General features: G+C 39.7%; 3 protein-coding genes across 5 annotated transcripts in view; all 3 read left to right on the top strand.

The window, feature by feature from the left end:
* Positions 1 to 4,317, top strand: part of LOC146472234 (low-density lipoprotein receptor-related protein 1-like) — a 93,181-nt gene extending 88,864 nt beyond the window's left edge. Inside the window, exons 62-65 of the mRNA XM_085119633.1 lie at positions 292 to 359; positions 547 to 637; positions 3,201 to 3,330; positions 3,721 to 4,317. Of these exons, the coding sequence (XP_084975759.1) occupies positions 292 to 359; positions 547 to 637; positions 3,201 to 3,330; positions 3,721 to 3,966 (535 nt within the window). The 3' untranslated portion in view covers positions 3,967 to 4,317. The remainder of the gene's footprint in view (positions 1 to 291; positions 360 to 546; positions 638 to 3,200; positions 3,331 to 3,720) is intronic.
* A 6,822-nt stretch (positions 4,318 to 11,139) lies between these two features.
* On the top strand, positions 11,140 to 23,452 carry LOC146472237 (E3 ubiquitin-protein ligase TRIM56-like). The gene is made up of 2 exons (XM_085119656.1): positions 11,140 to 11,252; positions 21,243 to 23,452. The coding sequence occupies exon 2, from the start codon at positions 21,493 to 21,495 to the stop codon at positions 23,437 to 23,439; it is 1,947 nt and encodes a 648-aa protein (XP_084975782.1). The 5' UTR covers positions 11,140 to 11,252; positions 21,243 to 21,492; the 3' UTR covers positions 23,440 to 23,452.
* LOC146472238 (E3 ubiquitin-protein ligase TRIM45-like) overlaps positions 15,457 to 24,681 on the top strand; it is a 212,711-nt gene continuing 203,486 nt past the window's right edge. Inside the window, exon 1 of one of the 3 annotated variants that reach the window (XM_085119651.1) lies at positions 15,457 to 19,901. In XM_085119651.1, coding sequence (XP_084975777.1) covers positions 16,393 to 18,771 — 2,379 coding nt within the window. In that variant the 5' untranslated portion in view covers positions 15,457 to 16,392 and the 3' untranslated portion in view covers positions 18,772 to 19,901. Of the gene's footprint in view, positions 20,275 to 24,681 lie in introns of all 3 variants that reach the window. The other 2 variants (XM_085119650.1, XM_085119652.1) reach the window with 2 other exon arrangements.

Raw genomic sequence — 24,681 nt, forward strand, 5'->3', positions numbered from 1 at the left:
AGTATGCGGCCGGTACTCAGCGTGGGAAAATATGCAGCCGGTGCTGAGCGCAAGAAACTATGTAATCGGTGCTAAGCGCGGGAAAGTAAGCAGCCGGTGCAAAGCGCGGGAAAGTATGCAAATGGTGCCAAGCGTGCGAAATACGGAGCAGGCAGAAACTGTGAAAGTGCTTGTTTCTGTTAGCGTTGGTAATCTTTTGGTTGTGCGTATGGTTGTCAAGCGAGACTGTATTGAGCTCAGAATATGTAAAAGGAAACACTTGCTTTGGCTTAAATATTTTTGTCATTTTAGATGCCCTGATGGAACACTTGCGAAATCCTGCAAGGGACCAGAAGTTCTGGGAAGAACGGGCAGCGATGGTTAGTACACAGTTCCTAACTTAAAAAGGGGACTCTACTCTATTTTAGCATCGCTTTGAAAAGCGAAAGAATTTACAAGCGTAGCTTTTTCTTTTAATTTTGATTGACGTGGTTGATTACCGTGCACAGTCATCAATAGCATGTCCGCGCCTGACGATTTTCTTCTTTGTTTGTTTTTATTTCTTAGCAGTGGCTCCGCAAGTCATTGTACCTGTGGTGATGTTTGTATTGTTGTTGATCGCTGTAGTAATTCTGATTTACTGTCGCAGACGTGGACGGTAGGTTTATTTATTGCTTACTTCTGTCCATTTGAAGAAACCTGCGCGTACCAACACCTTCAATTTTGCGAATGATGTTTTTCAGCCAGGGACATAGCCTTTGTCACTAGGGAGCTTAAGCACGGACGTTCGTGAGCCACGGACGGCAACCGGAAGTCGAATGTTTTCCATTTTGGAGCGTTTTGAAGCCATCACGTTTTCAACGACAAGCCACAGACGTGCAACAAGAGCTTTTCCCATCCGTTGTGAGGAGCAAAAACGCGCTAAAAACAGGAAACATTCGACTTTCGGTTGCCGTCCGTGCCTCACGAACGTCTGTGCTTATGCACCTGTCATCGGCTTCCCCGAGGGGGGGGACCCCGGGCTGATATGGGGACTTTGCTAATTGTGTATTTCAAAGTTCTTGTATTTCCCCACCCGTGCGGGATTTGTTTCTTGCAAAGTCCCCAGTATTTGGCGAACCCAACTGGATTTGAAGATGCACTTCAGAACTTTATTTGGGTTCTTTAAACAGTCGGCAAACACACGGACTTTACATTCTGATGAAAACTGAACTTTAATTATTTTTTCTCGAATACTCCATAAGTTGCTATAAATCACTCCTCTTACTGTACATGCGCAGTATGGTGAAAATTTCAACTTTTCATTCAGTCCTGAATTCCCCAGAATCTGTTTCCAATCTATCCGGACTGATGAAGAACAAGGGAAAACACACTATCATGATGGTTCATTGCTGCTTCTAAACACAACGTCCTTAAGTTTCCTGAGTACTCTGAACAGTTGCTGTGATGCTTCAGAAATTAACATTCTTGTGAATATTTAAAAAAAATCAACTTTTTCTATCCTTAACAATTTAACAGACCGCTTCTATTATATCACTAACATATAGACGACCTGTTGACCTTTAACAGTGACCTCTATCAACAATAATATATACACAGAGGAATTTTAAAGTTGCCAATGCCTACAAATACGTACAAATTTTTGACGGATGGTCTGTTTGATAGACAAAAAACAATGGATTTTAAAACATACCTTCTTGTTCTCCTCTGCCATCTTGCCATCGATCGAGCGAACAAAAATTGTCCCCAATCTCCTCTCAGTTGAACATAACCGAAGTCCCCATATTTTCCCCGAGAGTAGGGCATTCAAAAATCTAAGTCCCCACATTTCCCCCACCACAAGGGAAGAAATTTGTTGCAAAGTCCCCATAAAGTCCCCGTATTCCCCCACATCAGCCCGGGGTCCCCCCCCTCGGGGAAGCCGATGACAAGTGCATTAAGCTCCCTACTGACTATAGAACACATCATTGCCATCTAATTACTAGGCTTAAAATATACCATGTGCCAAACACATTCAAATCCTAGCAGTATACAGGATGTTTGTCCCATGAACCTATAGTTTAATGGCCTTTGCTCCCACGAGTCTCCTGTAGCTCAGTGGTAGAGTATCCGAACTAGTAATCGGAAGGTCAAAGGTTCGACTCCTCTTAACAAAACTCGGATTTTCTTTTTCCGGGTATGCCTGTGTCATTGACCGAATAACACGTTACTTTTCATCTATTTACTAGGCTTATAATCTATCATCATTTTTATTTTCACCTTTAATTTTAGTGTTATATTTTAGCATTTAATTTACGAACTGTCTTGTGCAGAATTGTGAACGTTGCTATAATAATGAACATTATACTTACAGCTATCATCACACTCTATTCTAGGATTTCATTTTTCGAGACCACCTTTAGTTGATAGTTGGGTTTATTCTAGAAATGGGCTTAATAAAGTCCAGTGGGCCCCTTTTAGATTTTATTGTGACTGTGCTCATGAACAGAACCCTCAAGATAATAACATTTCTCATTACTCATTCTTAGATTTAGTGGGAAATTAACTTTTTAAGCGGAACTACCTCGAGGTTGCAGAGAGATCGCTTGAAAATGATTGGCAAATGATAAAGGTCCACACAAATCCATTGAAATTTCAGTTTTCTCTGCGGTCGGAACATTAGCTTACTTAGCAAAATGTCCCGCGCTATGTTCTGACGCGCTTGTGTACTTTGTATGCGCTATTGTATTTTCAACTGCGCATGCGGGAATACCACAGTGCCGCATTCAGGAATTAAAGGGAACTTACACTCGGACAACAAATTGACGGTAAATTGTCGGAAATAGTGTCTAAATTGTAAAATTTAGTTTAAAAAGTAGAAGTGATATTCAGGTGTGCTAAAAATTAGATATGATTATCGCCTATTTTCGATTTTAAATCTCCCGGGCGCCGCCATTTTGGATTCATGGCGTCATGCGGTTGCCGCTGTTGCCAGTAAGCAGAAGTTCTTTTGTGTGAAACAATTGAGCAACCGTATGAGGTCATGAAATCCAAGATGGCGGTGCTATTTTGTCACAAACACCCCCCCCCCCCTCCCCTCCAGGCCAAATTTTCATAGCCTCCTCCCAGGCAGTGGTTTTTAGGGGAGCCATGTTCCTCATTCCCATCGCACATCGATTGTCCAACCTTAGTTAAGTGAAATTAAACTTCATACACTAAACGTTTTCTGTTTTCCTGTGAAGCATGAAGAAAGCCGAGTACAGTGGTATGACTGTGCAGGTCGGGAATCCATCGTTTCTCTACGAAGAAATGCTTGAGGACTACGAAGACAGCAGTACCAACCCTGACTTCAACTGGTCACAAGAAGAGAAGGTAACTAGTGTGTAGAAATAAACGATGACAGAATGTTTGATCTAACTAACCACTTTATTCTGGGGAGCAAATACCTTCGTTATCTCGGCGAATTAATTACTAAAGTGCTGTCCTTAAATATGCTCCTAGAGCGTATTAAGAGTACATTCCGAACTCGACGTTTTGTTGCGAGAGAGAAAGACAAACTTAACATTCACCATGAGAAGTGGAGCCCACTATTTGCCCTTATTGTCCCGTAAATCGTTCTTTTTGTCCCCTCTGCCTTCTCTCTCGTCTTTCGCCTGTGATCTATACGATGTATTTCAATATGTTGTTCCGTTTTATTACTTAACTGTATCGTCCTTCAAGAAGCAAGATGTGAGACTAACCCAGGCGATTTCTTCTTGTCAGGCTACAACATTCTCCAACCCGGTATACGAATCAGTTTACCGCTCAGATGCCAGTCTGGGATCGGAGGTGGTACGAGAAAGAGAACCTCCCAGAGTCGAGTTCCGTCGGAGCAAAGTGGACTTTTCAAACCCCGTATATGAGGCACTTTTAATGCAAAATGGATCCCGAAAGTCGGGCACGGTGTTTTGGGGAAGTTCTGACAGTGTAAATGGGGACATTTCGGGTAATCAGGACACAGAGTGTTAACCGTGGGTGAGATTAAATGGTGGTCGTGGGTGGCGAAGCCACATCGTCGAATTCCGAAGGTACCAGCCTTGGGAAAGTTATCCAAAATACAATGGAAAAATGGCAGTGTGTGGAAAATACCTGCGGGCGCGACTCCCAAGAGACATCCTGCTGTTTTGGAGCAGTACTGGCTCACATTGTGTACATGTTGTCATGGTGCGACTGTATGTGCTTTTTCAAGCGTTAAAATGAATTCGGTTATTTATTTACTTGCGGCTCAGTTTACAGCGCGTTTTCGTCGCGTCGGTTATATTTCAAGACCCTGTAAAAGTTCCAGAAATTGCAGTAAATCAGGACATTGTAGTGGTTTTCCATTGGTTGTCCAAAGTAATTGCTTTTTGCTTTGGTTTTGCTCTGTTACGTTCTGTGATTGGTTAGTAAAACTCGCGCCAATTTTTCAGCCAATGACAAGCCAAAACCAACCCTGACTTGATCTCACGCGTTTTGCCGCGCTTGCCGCTGGTTGCACTTGTTTGCATCGAATTCTGATTGGTTCATTGCGCTATTTCCGTCTGTTATGATTGGTCAGGGCTGTGACATTGGCTTTGGTTATGCGTCACTCAATAGACCCCTCTCCAAAATGGCAGCCGAAAATTCAAGTTTAAAACGTATACCAGCACTAGAAAGAGCACTTTTACTTTAGTAGCCCTGCAAAGTTTTAGCATATCAGGTGTATTATCAGCTGAGAAAATGTAAGTTGAAAAATGAAAATTTACAGACGTTTGTGTGACTGGGGTATGACGTATACCCCCAGTCATACAAACTTCTGTAAATTTGCCAAATTTCTTCTTACATTCCCTAAGCTGATAATAACACCTAATATGCTGAAACTTTGCAAGGTTACTAAAGTCAAGGTGCTCTTTCCAGTGCTGGTATCAGTTTTTCAATCAGTTCAATTTTAACTTATTCAGATCTGTTGCCGCCATTTTGGAGAAGGGTCTATTTAACCCCACTCTAACAACAACTGAGTAATACACTTAAATTTGAGAGGTGAGTGGCTTATAAATGTCCAACACTGCAGATTTGATTTTTGTCCCTAACTTAAATTTTATTCACGCAAATGAAATGCCACGTGCAAGCTGGATCTGGGGCTGGATCTTGGAAACTTTTCAAGTTACAATTAACATTCAAAATGTTCATAACTTAAGTCACTGTTACTGCTTTGTTAAGAAAGCGTTCAGCGTTGGTAAATGTTTTGATACCTTAGGTTGCCAGAGTCTTTAAAAGACTGTTTTAATGTAACTTATTTAAGCAAGCTCGTTTCTTTATCACTGCCACTATTTTTCCCAAGTGGTCACGTTAGCAGTATCGAATTGTATGGGAAGAAAGCCTACCAATATAGAAGTATTTTTGCGGAGTTTATGACTTTCTGGGAAAAGCAGATCTTAGTAAGGGCTATTGAAATCCTAAAAGAAAATTGGGGGGGGGGGGGGGGAAACCACGCATTTTTTTAGAGAAAATTAAGTAACAATAATTTTACAAAGTGTTAAAATACAAAGCAATGCGTGGCATTTTTTTTTTTTTTTTTGTCAAATTGCAGCTTTGTTATCTCTGAAAAATGTATGGTTACTCCCAATTTTATTTTTGGATACCAAGAGCACTTTCTTTGAATAGTTCTTAAGCGCGCAAAAATATCCTTGTATTGGTAGGCACCACCCATAGGTACCCGAGTATCGCGAGATGCGCAGTAACTAAAGTACGCATCGTTAAGCAAGCTCGTTTCTTTATGCCGCCACTATTTGTTCCAAGTTTTCAAGTGAGCAGTTCGAAGATTACCGGAAATACGCAAAATCTCGCGAATATCGACGAGAGAGGATGTGATCTCCCACATTAAAGAAATATATCAAACAACAGGAAGCGTTTTTCATCCGATTTCCAAACATCGAGAAGTGAGTTGAAAAAACGAGCGAAGCTGAGGGGTTTTTTTTTTCTCAAAATTGTTGGAAATTCCTTCAGTGAAAACAGTGAGGACTTTCTCTTCTCTAAACTTAAGCAGAAGTATCTTTAACCAATTCCATCTAGGGCCTCTATCGTGATTAGCTCCTAAATAGGGCTAACGCGCGAGACGTTAGCACTAGAATATCGCTGTTTACAGTTGTCGAATTGCCTTATCAGCTTAGTTGATACTGGGAATAGATAAAACTAATTAGTAAATTCTCAGCCTCGGATATTGCATTTCTAGCGTTCTGATTGGTTCACTAAATCTCGGTTATCAGCCCTTATAATCCATCCAATATTTTCGCTCGCGCGCGATTGGTCTAAACTTCTCACGTGACCGAATATACCCCAGTTAAAACTGGGGAATATCCGAGGATATTCCCCAAGTGATATTCCCCAATTTCAAAAACTTCAAGGAGCGTCAAGTTTGCAATTAAAATTAATGTCAAGATGGAGAAACGGTTTGCTTTTGTGACAGAAGAAGAGATGACCTGCTGGTCGATAAACCACTACCTGAAAACAACATTACGCTCTAAACGTTTTTGACGGTAAGCTGTTCGTAAACGAAATGTTGAAATACTCAAGCTCGTATTTGCGACATTTTCTCTTGGTTTGAACTCTGTTCAACAGTCCTTGTATTAAAAATGTGGTAAAACTGAAAAATATGAAAGGCGAAAAGTTTTAGCCCATCTCATTTAAGAGTATTTATGGTTTTCTTTCAGTCTGGCGAAATGAGAAAGCCATCAACAAGCTATTAAACGAGTTTAATTAATAAGCTCGAAGCTCGCTCACACGACGGCAAATATTACAGTTGTAATTCAATGAGAGCAATTCGTGCTGGCCTGGATATAAGAAATTAAAATAACGAAAACATAAATTTCAGTACCATTACTGACAGAGTTCAAGCCGGTAAATGATGCTATCAATGCTCACCTGGTCGAGACATAAAATCTCGTCCACGAAACAAAAACCAGCCATGATACCCCGAGATGTCGAAATTCTCTACGAAGAGAAGCAGCTTGTCCTACCCTCGAGCAACAAGTTTAATCCTCAGTGATTGTGAGCGACTTCGTTGCTGACTCCATTCAATGTTAAGTTAGTAAAGAAAGCGCTTTGATGGAATCCAGCAAAAACAACCGGTGGCGTCGTATTCGACTGCAGGTTCAGCTTCGATTTCTTCACAGGTCGTTTTCGGCTGAGCAAATTCCACAATTGTATTTTCGATATAAAGTGCTGCTCCAATTGAACACGAGATAAAGGAAGAGAACGACAAAGCGCCGGCTGTTTCGTTGACGGCAGTTTACACTTTTTACGGAATGCGATACTTTACAGTTTTTCGCTTTCAGTGATCTTTAGCTTGTTCTCGAGAGGTATTTAGATTCCCTGTAACCTTATCCGCCACTTGTATCTTGCTTTTATCTTTCACAGAATTAAACAAGTTTACTTTCCTTTCAAATGTTTTACCTTTTCCCCAAACAAACGCTTTCGACCTGAAGCGAAATCTGACGTGGAGACGTGGAGATTTTGGAAGCCAACTGACAAACTTTGACGTGATTGACATATGACAGAATGGGAGATCCTGCCGATTCCCGCGAGATTCCCGCATGTTGCGAAAAATATTTGAAGGATAATAAACACAATAGCCTCCATTTGACTTTAAAAATATGCTCAGATATTTGTCCTAGGACATCTGCTCCTCGAAGGTCACAGTTTTCCTCGAGCTTCGCTCTCGGAAAACTGTTCGCTTCTTGGAACAGATCATGTCCGCGGACAAATATCTGAGCATATTTTCGCGCCAAATGGAGGCTATTGTTTATTTATTAAAAACTGAATCATTGTATAATGCAATTCGAGGGATTTGATTGGCTTAGCCGCCATGGTATATGAGCAATTATACCATGGCCGAGAAATGGCGACCATTAAATTGTCTGCTGGTTGTTCTTGTACAACGAAATCAGTAAGATCTAGCAATATTTCTTGATTGTTTTTAATAAAACAATTCTTCCACTTGCGCTTGTTGGATATGAGATGATTATAGCCAACTCGGCGCTACGCGCCTCGTTGGCTATCTATCATCTCATATCCAACACGCGCTCGTGGAATAATTAACAATTAGACGGCGAGCTGGAGGTTTCTATCGGTTGATAGTTGGCGAGGGGCGAAGCCCCGAGCCAACTATCAAAGGCGATAGAAACCGAGAGCGAGCCGTCTAATTGTTTTAGCATACCTCAGTGATCGATCTATGAAGCAAAAAAATATTTTTATTTCATAAATTTTGATATATTTGTGCAATGATGCATGCTAAATCGCGCGCGCTCTGACAAACTGCCTTCTATCGATCGATAGACGGCACCTGTGTAGCCATTCAGATTGCGCGTTACGCGATAGTCGGTCACTGAGGTATGCTAATTGTTAAATATACCGTAGTTTGACCTTATATGGAAAACGAATGCCCCAGGTGTCGCTAAGCTATTTTTTTTTTCGGCGGGAAGCGAAAGTTTCTTCGGAAAAATGTAGAAAAAAAAGAAAAGAAAGAAATACCAAACAATGCCATCTCAATATAACAACAATAAAAGTCACAAAGTTCGGTATGACACTATTTAATGGTACGTATCTCTGAAGTTTCCTTTAAAATCTTCAAAATTGCAAGATTTTACGATTTTTTAGATCACATAACAACAACAATAACAACCGGTTACCTTCAAAAATTTCAGGATGCCTTGCAAATCCTGGCGGTAAGAGGTTAAAATCAATCGAAGAAATTTCTCAGGAAGAGCTTTATGCCTGCCTTTATGTTTTTACGCATTTCGACTTCAGGAAAAGTTTATCTGTGAAATCCGTACGAGCGGCGGCCATAATGTTCGTTTCCGTCGCTCGGCACCACTCAGCAAAACATTTGCAGAAATGTGCACAGCTCTTACGCTTCTCAAATAAGCTTGAAGTTTAAAAACTTGCACTAAATGCTTGTCTCAGTGATGTCGTATCTGGTACACTTGGACTTGCCTGAAGCCGGTTTTAAATCGTCCGCGACGAATTCAGTTCAGCATAAAAAAAGCCGTCCTTGCCCTGATCCCTTTCTTCGCTCTGCACCACACAGCAAAACATTTGTTCAAATGTGCACAACTATTACGCTTCTCTATGAGCTGGAACTTTAAAAGTACTTAAATGCTAGTCTCAGCAAGGTTATAATTCGTACATTTAAACGTTTCTTGAATTTTAGATGTCCGACTGCGTCCGATTTTCTTCGCTTTCGATTTTTCATTCAACTCCGTTTGCAAAGAGCTGCGCGTGTCATGTAAGCATTACGATTCGCGCGCTTTGGTCGAAGGAGTACCTCAACACCCAGTCGTTTTAATTTGAAAGAAATTTTTTCCGTAAAATATAAAAATTCAGTAAACTTCAACGGCAATATCCAAACGCGGAGAATTTAATAAAACAATTATTCCATTCGCGCTTGTTGGATATGAGATTAGTTATAGCCAACTCGGCGCTTCGCGCCTCGTTGGCTATTTACCATCTCATATCCAACGCGCGCTCATGGAATAATTGTTAAATATTCGTTTTCTTAGAGAGGTGTTAACAAAAGTGTGGTGAGACCAGGAAGTTGAATGTTAGCGGGTTTGGTTTTGCGGCGAGAGCGTTTACGCGTGGGTGTGATGTTGTGTTTAAATAAGACGTGTGGTTTTTATTAGTAATGCTGTTGACCTGTGGGTTAACAAGGCTGTTATCGGTATTGTCGTCAATAATACGTACGGCGGATGGGAGAGCAGGGAGAGGTCTTTTTGGCACGTCGTTTGGCAAGCAGAAGCTAGCAGAGACTCAAGCGATAATGCCATACTAATCCAGCTTGGTTGAGTAGAACAAAAAATTCATCCGGTGTACAGGAATTGCGCAAGAGTTCCAAGTGGTGCGAAGTTCCTCTGAAAGTGTCTTAATCTTGTGTTTGCATTCGGTGATTAATAGCTTCAGGTGGCGGCAAGCAGGAGAGTGTGAAATGCGGCAAGACGGGTAGTAAGATCTCATGGCGCTTTGTTCGATCACGTTCTTGTATCAACAAATTCAATTTGCCGCGCAATTTCGCATTGAATTTTTCGCATTTACATCAAATTTGAGTCCTCTGCGCCCTGCGTCGTCGATAGAATTAGTACTTCATGTATAGTGGCGGTAGCCATGGGTATAGTGATGTTGGGAGATAGTTGCTTTCTTTGTAAAAGGAATAGTTCAGAAGGTGATGTTTGTGTTGTGTTAGCTGTGAGTTAAATTCTTTTTGTGGCGTTGAAAAGGCCTGTATATGCATGTGGTGTGGGTGGGTCTGAGGCAGCCGTTGTAGATTGTCTGGGCGTAATAATAGGATGAGGTCCGGGGTTAGGTTCAATATCAATTTTAAGTGAGGAAGCGAGGGCCAGCAGAACAAAGGACAATAAAAGAGTAGAAGGTCTGTACGCCCACTTGACGGCTTTATTTGACTTGGAAATAGACTTTCTCAAAGTCCCTCGTTCGCTCCTCATTGAATGCAAAAAAGGGCGCCTTTTGAACCCATTACAAGACACGCGAAAGTAATATTGTTGACAGTTTGACAACTTCGCATCGTAAAAAGTTCGCGCCAAAATGACGTCACTTAATTCGATTTCCATCGGGGGAAACAAGTCGAACCCTTGCTAGCTCGCGGCCCGTGCTCGCTCGCTGGAGCTCTGACGATCGCGCATGCAAGGAGCACGTTCGCGCTTCGTGCTTTCTGAGCTCGACTTGTAAACAAGTCTAACTTGGAAAGGGTGCTGGTAGATGCCATAACATGAGTAGGGTGGAAAGACCCAATGCAAATTCTCCATTTCATCTCCACACTTGGTTTCGTTATATTGATGATATTTTTATGATCTGGACTGAAGGTCTGGATAACTTTAAAATCTTCATCGATTATCTTAACATTCACCCCTCTATTAAATTCACTAGCTTACACTTCTGTTAACGCATCTTTCCTTGATGTTAATTTTTCTTTTTCTAAACGGACGGTTACATCAGGACTGACCTATACACTAAACCGCTACAGAGAAACAACATTACCGCAGCCAGTCCGTGAGGCCAGGGAAGCCTTTTTAATCTCAAAAGACGGAACACTTCTTCCACATGGAACGAACGAACGAAAAAATATATCTGAGTACTTGGCTTGAAACCTACTGAATTGTGGACACTAAAATAAATCAAAACGCTCTTCCTAACGGAAAGTACGTACTAAACATATTTGCACGCTTATTCAAAGATGATCATATTTCTAATTCTTATTTGTCACATGTCATTGAACTAAGCGTCAGGTACAGTCTTGAAGTAACAAAACATCGTTTCTCAATCTGTGCTCCTTCATTGACGTCAATGACATGACACTAACAATTGAAAGCGTCTGGGTCAAATTCTTCGGGATATCAAAGGAAGACAAAACAAATTAAAATGCTCTTAAAACAGTGATTAATGATTGGTTGGCATTTTTGTATCATGACAGGGCAAAAAAAGAATAAATTCACGAGACCTTCCACTTCCGCAAAGATCTTTCGATGCTTGTTCACAATAGACCATGGATGCACAAACGTCTCCTAAAAATCTTCGCCAAGAAGTGTCCTGTTTGGTGTGCAGTAATATATATGCAGATCCCAAACAGCTTCCATGTTTACACAGTTTCTGTTTACAATGCTTAAAACATTGGCATGAGACAGGCGGTGGTGGAGACTCAATTAAATGTCCGACGTGCCAAACACTTAGCAGAGTGCCTACAAGCGGCGATCTCAAGGATCTTCCGACCAGCTTTTATCTGAAGGGCATGATTGATGTACTGGCCATAAAAGAATGCAACAACACGCAAGTAACGTGTGGAAACTGCGACAAGAAAAGCTTCAATTGTTCTTACTGTTTCCAATGCTGCGTATTTTATTGCGAGCACTGTGTGACTGCACACAACATCATGCGAGCTTGCAGAGAACACCATGTTCTGGATGTCAAAGAATTCCAAGACAAAGACTACGACGATGTATTAACACGACCAGCTTTATGTCCAAGACCTCGACACGAAAAAGAAGAACTGAAGTACTTCTGCGAGAATTGTAAAGTGGCAGTTTGCCAAACCTGTTGCTCTCTGGAACATGCTGGTCACGTTGTCACGCACATAGAGGACGAAACAGAAAGGCAAATGACTGAAATCCAAAACATTGTTAAGACACAGAGACTGAACTTGCAAGACAAGAAAACCCTAGTCAGACAGCTCGATGAAGATTACATTAAAGTCGTTCAACATGGTGACAAAATGAAAGAAAATGTTCAAAGCTTTGTACAAACCTTGATGGAGGCCATTGAATACAAGAGACAAAGTGTTTTGACTCTGGTGGAAACCCAAACAAACAAAACACTGGAAACTCTAACAACGACAAAGACCAAGGTGGAGAATGAAATAGAAGTGGTAGAATCGATGTTAAGAGAAGCTGATAAACTTGTCTCGCGAGGAACAAACGCTGATGTAATCCAATTGAAAAACTCATTGGAGACAATCTTCGATCAAGTCGGCACTCAAACCCAGCCAACTAAGAGTGGCCCCAAAGATCTTCTAGCACCACGATTAGTGGGAAATAAAACACTGTTAAACGTTGTCCAAAGTGAACAAATTGGATTTTTGGAAACTCTGGAGTACAAACCTGTTTTAACTTTTGGAAAACAAGGTTCAGCTATTGGAATGTTTAACCGTCCTTGGGGGGTGGCGGTGAGTGACTCGGATGAGATAGCAGTAACTGACTGTTGGAACCACAGGGTTCAAATCTTTGACAGTAGCGGAAATTACTTAAGATCATTCGGTCAAAAGGGTAGAAAGCAAGGCAAATTTACTTGTCCTTATGGAATCACCTTCCACAGGAATAGATATATTTTCGTAGCAGACAGTGGTAACAACCGCGTCCAGATTTTAAACAGGGAGGGCATAATCGTGGGTATGTTTGGTGGGAAAGGAAACCGCGACAGTCAGCTCTATAATCCGTGCGGTTTATCTGTCGATAGTAATGGGAACATTATTGTTGCTGATTCAGGTAACAAACTAATTAAGATCTTTTCAACTGATGGAGAGTTCGTAAGGAAGATAGGTGGGCCTGGCTCTTTTAGTTTTCCTGTTCACTATGTTCAGTGTGATGAATATCTCATAGTATCAGACCACGGTGAGCATTGTATTAAAGTGATGGATCGAGAGGGGAATTTGCAGTACAAGTTTGGAACCCAGGGGGGAGGAGATGGTGAGCTTAATTCTCCATGTTTCTTATCAGTAACCAAGTCAGGACTTCTAATGGTGTGCGATAAAAATAACCAAAGAATACAAGTCTTCGAGTTAAATGGAAAGTTTCTCGGTAATTTTGGAACAGAAGGCACCAATTTAGGCAAATTTAATGGCCCGCGGTCTGCAGCCATTCTTAGAAATGGTAGAATTGTTGTATCGGATTGTGGAAACAATCGCATTCAAATATTTGAATAAAAATCTGTACAGTCCGTAAGAAAAAGCAAGCAATTTGGGACTGGTACCCTTAATTAACTACGCAGTTACTAGTGCATAAAGAAAGAGTGTGGTTCTATTTTGTGATTAATTACATCCATTTTGAAATCACTGGTGATCCTTGGAATCTGATTGGTCCAAAATGGTGCAATTTATTCCCAAATTGCACCATTTTTTGCTCTAAATCGCATCCTTTCTTTAGCCCATCAAAATGGAAATGAAGTAACACAAATAGAACATTAATATTGACAATGATACTCTGTGATTTCAAAATGGATGTAATTAAGTGGTAATTGAACTTCGTGTCGTGCAATTTTGGTCTGAAATCATACTTGTGATTTCAAATCAAACTCGCGCTGCGCGCTCGTTTGATTTTGTAATCACGCGTATGATTTCAGACCAAATTGCACTCCACTCAGTTCAATTACCATTATAAAGTCGTTATAATGATTTTTCTTTGAGCGGATTTCAATTGAGTGTGGAAATTAATTTCGCGTTTACTTTGGTTTTGCTTTACCTTACACTGTGATTGGCCAACAAAACACGCGCCACGTTCTCAACTAAAGAGAAACAAAACCAAAACCAATCGTGCCTCGCTCCCACGCGTTTTCCCGCGCTTAGCGTCGGTTGCATCTATTTGCTTCGATTTATGATTGGTTCACTGCGTTTTTTGCGTTTGTTTTGATTAGCCAGAGTAATAACTTTTGTTTGGGTTTTACGGCACTCAAAGAAAAACTGCCCTAAAATTAGAGGTTCGGTATTGATTTTGAAGACCAGTTTGCCTGTTAAATAGTTTTGCGCGAGGGAGGGGGAGGGAAATAGTCTGTACAAAGTTGCTATTCCATCGTTTAATATCTCAGAATGATGTTAAAACTGTTACAAATTTCCATAGTGTCAAGGTAAACCACAATTTTGCATCAGGAGTTAACTACGTCAATGTTCCTTTAGGGACTAGACATTTGCGTGTTTTCGGAAAGCTGAGAATTTGCATTTATAACTAGACCGGGTGAAAGAAGTCAGTCAGTTTTGACGATGAGCCAATAGTCCATGTTTGTATAATAGAATTGTTGCCAACTGATTCAGGCATTGTCTTCCTAGCTAGTATCTGAATAGAAAACTTTATATCTGTAAAAGTAAGTTAAGTAGATGTGTCTGCGTCGATTTTTAAACTTTGAATAAACAAAGTCACAGTTAAGACATTTGCTTGTTTATTGTCAAGTCTCAGCAACAACAACGAATCACGCGTTTTATAAATTCATTTGCTTTTCTCATCCCTCTTTAAAAACTCTAATTGACTAAAAGAACAAGACCGCTACTATTCTCCTTCATTGGAGTTTAATAGTCTTTGATCAAGCCTTTACTTTCCTTCGAAAATTTTTACGCAGCCGTCTTTTAGAAAGTCACATCGTTTATGCTACTTGGGATTGCGGCACTAAATGTTTAGCGAGTTGTTTATCGGTTAGAAAAACGACAACTAATTAATTTATTTCGGTTAACCGATCAAAAACACTGAATCGAGTGACATAACTGGAAATTGGCGTGACTTAACTGTCCAATCGCGTGATTGAAACAAATCGCGTGTCTAGAGCAAAAGAAGTATCACCTGACACGTACTCCTCAAAATGCAAGGTAACTTGTCAAATAGTGGTGACCAAAGATAACTTTTCTGTACAAAAAAAGAAGAAAACCTGATTTAAATGATTATTTTCAAGAAATTGTTTTGAAATTCTTTGCCACCTTCCCGTTCTTACCAAGCCACTCTCAAGCGCGGCAAAGCCTTTTTTTTTTTGGCTTCTGTTGCTTAAAAGAGCGTTTACGGGTAATTCTGTTTGTAGTTAGCCATTAACCGCACGAAAATTGGCATTTCCATACCTTCTAATTCACGTCAACGTTTACTAAGCGAGGGCCTTAGGTCATTTTCTACGAACATGGATATCCAAATGTTGCAGCTTTCCAATCTTCTCGCTGGTATGAATTCGTTTCCAGTGACCTTTATTTGATATCCTTCAATGACTGTAAAACAAAAACAACTTTTTGTTCTCTTTCAAAGGAGGCACAGTGTCGACGTGTTATTTTAACCAGTAGACCGAAACTTTAATGAACAGCGCGTATACTGCTACAGGCAAGATTGCAAAATAGCTTCCCAAGTTCATAACATGCGTGCATTGCATGAATTTCTTAATCTGTCTACAATTGTACAAACGGAGAGTAAAATTGAAATATTTCAACACCTTTAAGACACTATGTCACAGTCAATTACATGTGCAAACCGCCTTGACTGAGTGTCTGCATAAATTTTGAGAGTGCGAACAGAGAAAATTAGCGATGCGTTCAATTTGTTGGTTGGTTTGTCTGTTTTCATCTCTTAGCAACAATTGCATGCTTGACTTTGTTCAAGTATTTAAGTGAATACGTTTAAACTGCTTCGTAGCTGCGTATGTCGAAAATCTACTTTTCCTGATTACAATTTTGGTGCTGAAAATACAGTGTATATATCAGTTATTTATATTACCTATAACGCGCGCTGAACCGCGCAATGAGACTGATCGCGTGACATATTCTACACATCGCTTAAATCTAATGGGAAAATATCAAATATCACATTCGTACATTTTTTCGCACTTACCAATATTAAACTTGTCAAAAACAGTCTCATTAACACACTCTTAAACTAACGTTTTGTGATTGGTTAAGTTCGAGTACTTTTGTGAGAAAACAATCGCTGTCGTTTTCAAGATTAACATGTTACTAAAACTGGGCTGCCCAGTGGCGGATTCCTAAAAATCACAAACCAAGAAGGAAAAACAACTTCTCAGATCAGCGTTCTATGATTGTCTTGTTGCTCTCTTATCCTGAGAAAAGCTGAAAAGAGGAAGTCGCATAAACAAGATTCCACTGTGTTTGATCGAATTTCTCGATTGTTCGTTGAAGACAACATGGATATCCGAACCCTGCTTAATAATCTTCGCGAAGAAGTGTCTTGTCCAGTGTGTTCAGGCATATTTACGGATCCCAAACAGCTATCCTGTCTACACAGTGTCTGTTTCGAGTGTTTAAGTCATTGGTATGAGACAAGCGGCGGTGGAAACGCAGTCAAATGTCCCAAATGCACAACCCTGTGCAGAGTGCCTGAAAGCGGCGATCTCAAGGATCTTCCGACCAGCTTTTATCTGAACGGCATGATTGATGTCCTGGCCATTAAAGAATGCAACACAACTCAAGTGACGTGTGGAAACTGCGACAAGAAAAGCTCTGAAGCTTCGTACTGTTTCCAGTGTTGCATATTTCATTGTGAACAGTGCCTAATTGGACACAACATGATACGATTGTTCAAAGATCACCGCGTTCTGGCGGTGAAAGAGTTTCAAGACACGGACTACGAGGATGTACTCAAGCGACCCGCGTTTTGTTCAGAACCACGACACGAGAAAGAAGAGGTAAGGTTCTTCTGCGAGAATTGTAAACTGGCCGTCTGCCAAGCGTGTGTAACTCTGCAGCATTCTGGTCACGCTTTAAAGCACATAGAAGACGAAGCTGAAAGACGAAAGACTGAAATGAAGAATATTATGGAAACACAGGGACAGAACTTACTAGCAAAGAAGAACACAGTTAAGCAACTCGATGAACATAAAGCTAGACTGATAGAACAAGGCGAAGACCTGAAAAGAAATGTTCAGAAATTTGCGGATGACTTGTTCGCGGTCATTGAATCAAGGAAACAAAATATTTTCGCAGCGGTGGAAAGCCAGACAAAAAAGTTGTTTGAAAGTCTAACAACACAAAAGAACAAGATCGAGAATGAAATAAAACTAATTGAATCATCGCTAGAAAAAGCTGACAAACTGTTAATGCGAAGTAACAACATTGAGGTTGTTGGAATAAATACTTCACCAGAAACAATCTTTGATGGAATTGTTCAAGACGAACCAGTTGTCCATGACCTTGGAACTCTTCCAGTTTTAGTTTTCGTGCAAAATCAAAAGCTGTTAGGCACTGTCACCAACGAAGAAATTGGTATCTTGGAGATACTGCAACAAACGAAAGGAAGCCAATCAATCGCTGAAGGCGAAGGACTGAATGAAACTTTTGCTGGACGTGAAACGGAATTCACTTTGACAACAAAAACTGCAGAAGGAAGACAGTGTTACAATAAACGTGACTGTGTGACGGTTGAGATCCGAGACCAACGAGGGCGAGAGTGCGGGACAGAAGTGCGAATCAGTGATAACAAGAATGGACAGTATAAGATCAGCTATTCTCCCAAAGAACAAGGCAGATATTCAATTATTATTAAGGTAAACGGGGAACATGTTCCTGGCAGTCCTTATGATTTGCTAGTAAAGGCCCTCGAGCAGGCTGTCAGCTCCGGGAATCTTTACGCTCGGGGAAAAAATAGCGTTGGACACTCTCCTTCGCCGAGTGCCGCTCGCCATTTTTCACCGGAGCAGGGAGCTTGCTCGCTGGCTATGTTACTAAAACCATTTCAGTTCAAACCTGTTTTATCTTTTGGAAACAGAGGTCCGTCTGTAGGAATGTTTAACTATCCTTTTGGGGTGGCAGTGAGTAACACGGACGAGATAGCAGTAACCGATGCTATGAACCACAGGGTGCAAATCTTTGACAGTGGTGGGAATTACTTAAGATCCTTTGGTCGCAATGGTACCATCAAAGGAAAATTTAGGCATCCTTTTGGAATTTGCTTTGATAATAACAGAAATATTTTCGTAGCAGACAAGAGTAACCATAGAATCCAGATTTTTAGTGGGGAGGGTAGGTACATGGGTATGTTTGGTGGAGAAGGAAGCCTTGATAGTCAGCTCTCTTATCCTTGGGGTTTATCATTGGATGCCAATGGTAATATTATTGTTGCCGATTCAGGTAACAAACTGATTAAGATCTTTTCAGCCGATGGTAAGTTTGTAAGGAAGATAGGTGGGCCTGGCTCTTTTAGTTTTCCTGTTCACTGTGTTCAGTGTGATGAATATCTCATAGTGTCAGACCGAGATGAACACCGTATTAAAGTGTTCAGTACCGAGGGTAAATACCAATATAAATTTGGAAAGAAGGGGGAAGGGGATGGTAAGTTTAATTCTCCCCATTGTATGGCAGTGACTAACTCCAAACACCTGATGGTGTGTGATACGGGTAATAATAGAATACAAGTGTTTGAATTGAATGGCAAGTTTGTTGGCAAGTTTGGAACAGAAGGCACAAACTTAGGAGAATTTCATCATCCAAAATCCGTCGCTGTGTTAAATAATGGTAGAATTGTTGTGTCAGATAACATTAACCATCGCATTGAAATGTTTGAATGAAAACTAGCTGTCATTTGTAGCCACTCGATCAGGAAAGTAATAATTTTGTTGTCTTGGGAGTCGGTTAAAAGTTAACTGTTGTACTGTAATTCAGGAGTGTACTAAATAACTTTAATTAGTAAAAAGATTAAATTTAAATTTTAAAAAAAATAGAAATCGTGTGATGATGGATTTGGTTAACATCCTACACGGAGAATTTTGCCCACGTGTTTTCATGTTAGCCTTACATGGCGTTCAAAAAGGAGGTTGGCAGGTCTGAATTGTGGCTGAATTGCAATCTTTAAACTATAATAATATTATTGAGGGCACAAGCCTAATTGTTGTGAAATTTCTGGATGATCATTACTGTGTAATAGGATTAAAATTATTAGGAATTTTGTTGAGAATGAAGTAAGTTTTATCAGTTTCATATTGTGATAAGTTAAGGTTTAATTAAGTGTTCATTTATGTTTTACGTATAAGATTGACTTTTGTTATTAAATTTAGCAGAAAAACTAACGCGGAGAGATTTCGACGTTTCGATGACATCCTGTCATCATTATCAAGAAAATGAAGAAAATTTACATAAGTAAGTAGACAAAACTAAACTGAAAAAAAAAAATAGTCTATTGTTCTAAGCCAGTGAATCATCAAGTGACCTCACACAAAGGAAAACCAAAGTCAAGTGAATAATTTGGCACGTATTGAATAATTAATAATTATTAATAGTGAATTAATAATTATTAATAGTGAATTAATTATTAATAGTGAATAATTTGGCACGTTTTGGCACGTATGCCAAGGAAAGATGGACTGTCTGGTATACGAGATGCTCCTGATTAAGAAGTACAGACCAAGTCTTAACATCCAATCAGACTCAATACGTGCCAAATTATTCACTTGACTTTGGTTTTCCTTTGTGTGAGGTCACTTGATGATTCACTGGCTTAGAACAATAGACTATTTTTTTCAGTTTAGTTTTGTCTACTTACTTATGTAAATTTTCTTCATTTTCTTGATAATGATGACAGGATGTCATCGAAACGTCGAAATCTCTCCGCGTTAGTTTTTCTGCTAAATTTATGTTTTAAACTTCTTATCAGTAATGTTTTAAAAGACACTTAATTAAGTGCATTTGCATTGCAAGAAAAGTTAATTTTTTTAGTAGAAGACTGGAAAATAATTTTACTCATACTGACGTGACAGCTTAGCTTATTTCATTATACGTAGTTGAAATAAATAGTCAAACAAATAAATGCATTTAATATTTTTAATTCTAATAGCCTTAATTGTGTCCTTGAAGTGCGTTGATCTTTGAGTGGAAGCGAGGAGTTGACTTAGTTTCGATACAAACCTCAGTGCTCTTTATGTATACATACATGGAAATTAGTTAAAATAAGGCAACATGATTTTCATACCAAAAGCATTAAGGTTTGTATCTGACAGATTCAACTACAGCCTTGTTTCTTCTCAAGGGCCAGGTTACCATGCACACAAATGTTTCAACAGGATTTCATGATTAAGGTTATAAATGGCTCAGGGAAGAAAAGTTTAAATTAATAGCGTTTTTTTTTTATTCTGACTAACATTACCTCATAGTTATTGCTTCTTAGTTTTGTCTCTGTAAATTGGACTATATATGTTATATTGTCAATTCATTAGAGATTCTCCTTCGAGGATCTTTAAAACTAGAACATTTTAATTGTGTAGAATTGCAAACCAGAACCAGTCATTTTTTTAAAGAGAGAATTATTATTGTTACAACTTCTGTAGTTGTTTTGAATTTTAATAAAATAACGTATGATAATTGCTTGTTGATTTGAGTTTATTTTGTAGTTTGAAATGTCCTTTCAACTACTCAAGCAGTTTTTTTAAGGCCTGGGTTTGAAGAGTGTTTAAAAATTATGAATGATCTCCTATATCTTCGGTTTGTCTGCCTAGAACAGGATGAAATTTTCACGGAACATAAAACTCGATGTCTCCTTTTGCCTTTACGTAAAATTTTGATCACGTGACACATCACGTGACCAAAAAATTAAAATTACGTAAATCGGCGTTACGGCGGCGAATTTTCTTTCTGTAGATAACTGAATGAGTGTTTCCGAAGCAGATTAAAAATATTGAACATTCTACGTTTGGAATGACTGTCCTTAAGTTTTTAAATTGAAGAAATTGACAATCAAAGGTTGAATTGCGGACTAAGAAATGACTTTTTTCCTGACGATTTTTTTTCTGGAGAACAATGGACGATCATTCCAAACGTGAAGGGATGGAGATATTTAATCTTTATTAGAAACGCGTCTTTGTTTCATGTTTTCTCTTTAAACCGTCACCTACCTGTCAAATCTTTGCTTTTTTCACGAAAACGATCACGTTGCATGTCACGCGATCTATAGCACTACTAATTATGCTTAAAAATTTTAAGAATGATAACACCTTGCTATCTGCCAAATTTTAGTCCATTTGTCACATTTCAGTGAACTAAGCGTCAGGTACAGTCTTGAAGTAACAAAACGTTGTCGACAGTATATTTTCTCAATCTATGCTCCTTCATTGACGTCAATGACACGACACTAACAACTGAAAGCGTCTGGGTCAAATTCTTGGGGATATCAACGGAAGACAAAACAAATTAAGACGCTCTTAAAACAGTGATTAATGATTGGTTGACATTTTTGTATCATGACAGGGCAAAAAAAATAATAAATTCACGAGACCTTCCACTTCCGCAAGGATCATTCGATGCTAATTCAGACCATGGATGTACAAAAGTCTCCTAAAAATCTTCGCCAAGAAGTGTCCTGTTCGGTGTGCAGTGATATACATGCAGATCCCAAACAGCTTCCATGTTTACACAGTTTCTGTTTACAATGTTTAAAACATTGGCATGAGACAGGCAGTGGTGGAGACTCAATCAAATGTCCCAAGTGCCAAACACTTAGCAGAGTGCCTACAAGCGGCGATCTCAAGGATCTTCCGACCAGCTTTTATCTGAAGGGCATGATTGATGTACTGGCCATTAAAGAATGCAACAACACGCAAGTAACTTGTGGAAACTGCGACAAGAAAAGCTTCGATTGTTCTTACTGTTTCCAATGCTGCGTATTTTATTGCGAGCACTGTGTGACTGCACACAACATCATGCGAGCTTGCAGAGAACACCATGTTCTGGATGTCAAAGAATTCCAAGACAAAGACTACGACGATGTATTAACACGACCAGCATTTTGTCCAAGACCTCGACACGAAAAAGAAGAACTGAAGTACTTCTGCAAGAATTGTAAAGTGGCAGTTTGCCAAACCTGTTGCTCTCGGGAACATGCTGGCCACGTTGTCACGCACATAGAGGACGAAGCAGAAAGGCAAAAGACTGAAATCCAAAACATTGTTAAGACACAGAGACTGAACTTGCAAGACAAGAAAACCCTAGTCAGACAGCTCGATGAAGATTACATTAAAGTCGTTCAACATGGTGACAAAATGAAAGAAAATGTTCAAAGCTTTGTACAAACCTTGATGGAGGCCATTGAATCCAAGAGACAAAGTGTTTTGACTCTGGTGGAAACCCAAACAAACAAAACACTGGAAACTCTAACAACGACCAAGGCCAAGGTGGAGAATGAAATAGAGCTGGTAGAATCGATGTTAGGAGAAGCTGATAAACTTGTCACGCAAGGAACAAACGCTGATGTAATCCAATTGAAAAACTCATTGGAGACAATCTTCGATCAAGTCGGCACTCAAACCCAGCCAACTGAGAGTGGCCACAAAGATCTTCTAGCACCACGATTAGTGGGAAATAAAACACTGTTAAACGTTGTCCAAAGTGAACAAATTGGATTTTTGGAAACTCTGGAGTACAAACCTGTTTTAACTTTTGGAAATCAAGGTTCATCTATTGGAATGTTTAACCGTCCTTGGGGGGTGGCGGTGAGTGACTCCGATCAGGAGATAGCAGTAACTGACTGTTGGAACCACAGGGTGCAAATCTTTGACAGTAGCGGAAATTACTTAAGATCATTCGGTCAAAAGGGTAGAAAGCAAGGCAAATTTACTTGTCCTTATGGAATAAGCTTCCACGGGAATAGATATATTTTCGTAGCAGACAGTGGTAACAACCGCGTCCAGATTTTAAACAGGGAGGGCATATTCGTGGGTATGTTTGGTGGGAAAGGAAACCGCGACAGTCAGCTCTATAATCCGTGCGGTTTATCTGTCGATAGTAATGGAAACATTATTGTTGCTGATTCAGGTGACGAAATGATTAAGATATTTTCGCCTGATGGTAAATTTTTAAGGAAGATAGGTGGGCCTGGCTCTTTTAGTTTTCCTGTTCACTGTGTTCAGTGTGACGAATATCTCATAGTCTCAGACCACAGTGAGCATTGTATTAAAGTGATGGATCGAGAGGGGAATTTGCAGTACAAGTTTGCAACCCAGGGAGGAGGAGATGGTGAGCTTAATTCTCCATGTTTCTTATCAGTAACCAAGTCAGGACTTCTAATGGTGTGCGATAAAAATAACCAAAAAATACAACTCTTTGAGTTAAATGGAAAGTTTCTCGGTAATTTTGGAACAGAAGGCACCAGTTTAGGCGAATTTAATGGTCCGCGGTCTGCAGCCATTCTCAGAAATGGTAGAATTGTTGTATCGGATTGTGGAAACAATCGCATTCAAATATTTGAATAAAAATCTGTGAAGTCCGCAATAGGTGCCCTTAACTACGCAGTTACAAAGTGCATAAAGAAATAGTGTGGTTCTATTTTGTGATAAAGTCGTTATAATGATTTTTCTTTGAGCGGATTTCAATTGAGTATGGAAATTAATTTCGCGTTTACTTTGGTTTTGCTTTATCTTAAACTGCGATTGGCCAGCAAAACTCCCGCTACGTTCTCAACCAAAGAGAAACAAAACCAAAATCAATCGTGCCTCACTCCCACGCGTTTTCCCGCGCTTGGCGTCGGTTGCATCTATTTGCTTCGATTTATGATTGGTTCACTGCGTTGTTTGCGTTTGTTTTGATTAGCCAGAGTAATAACTTTTGTTTGGGTTTTACGGCACTCAAAGAAAAACCGCCCTAAAATTAGAGGTTCGGTATTGATTTTGAAGACCAGTTTGCCTGTTAAATAGTTTTGCGCGAAGGAGGGGGAGGGTAACAATCTGTACAAAGTTGCTATTCCATCGTTTAACATCTCAGAATGATATCAAAACTGTTACAAATTTCCATACTGTCAAGCTGAACCACAATTTTGTATCAGGAGTTGAATACATTAATGTTCCTTTAGGGGCTAGAAAATTGCGTGTTTTTGGCAAGCTGAGAATTCGTGTTCATAATTAGCGGATTAGACTGGATGATAGAAGTCAGTCAGTTTTTTTTACAATGAGCCAATGGTCCATGTTTGTATAATCAACTGGTTGCCAACTGATTCAGACATTGTCTTCCTTGCTAGTATCTGAATAGAAAACTCCGTATCTGTAAAAGTATGTTAAGTAAATAGTGTCTACGTCGATTTTTAAACTTTGAATAAACAAAGACACAGTTTAGAGCTTTGCTTGTTTATTGTCTCTATAAGTCTCAGCAACAACAACGAATCACGCGTTTCATAAATTCATTTGCCATTCTCATCCCTATTTGAAAACTCTAATTGTTTAAAAGAACAAGACCGCTACTACTCTCCTTCATTGGAGTTGAATATTCTTTGATCAAGCCTTTACTTTCCTTCGAAAATTCTTACGCAGCCGTCTTTTAGAAAGTCACATCGTTTATGCTACTTGGGATTGCGGCACTAAATGTTTAGCGAGTTGTTTATCGGTTAGAAAAACGACAACTAATTAATTTATTTCGGTTAACCGATCAAAAACACTGAATCGAGTGACATAACTGGAAATTGGCGTGACTTAACTGTCCAATTGCGTGATTGAAACAAATCG

Source organism: Pavona decussata, unplaced genomic scaffold (assembly GCF_977016875.1).
Source record: "Pavona decussata unplaced genomic scaffold, jaPavDecu1.1 SCAFFOLD_100, whole genome shotgun sequence".
In the NCBI taxonomy this organism is placed as follows: domain Eukaryota; kingdom Metazoa; phylum Cnidaria; class Anthozoa; order Scleractinia; family Agariciidae; genus Pavona; species Pavona decussata.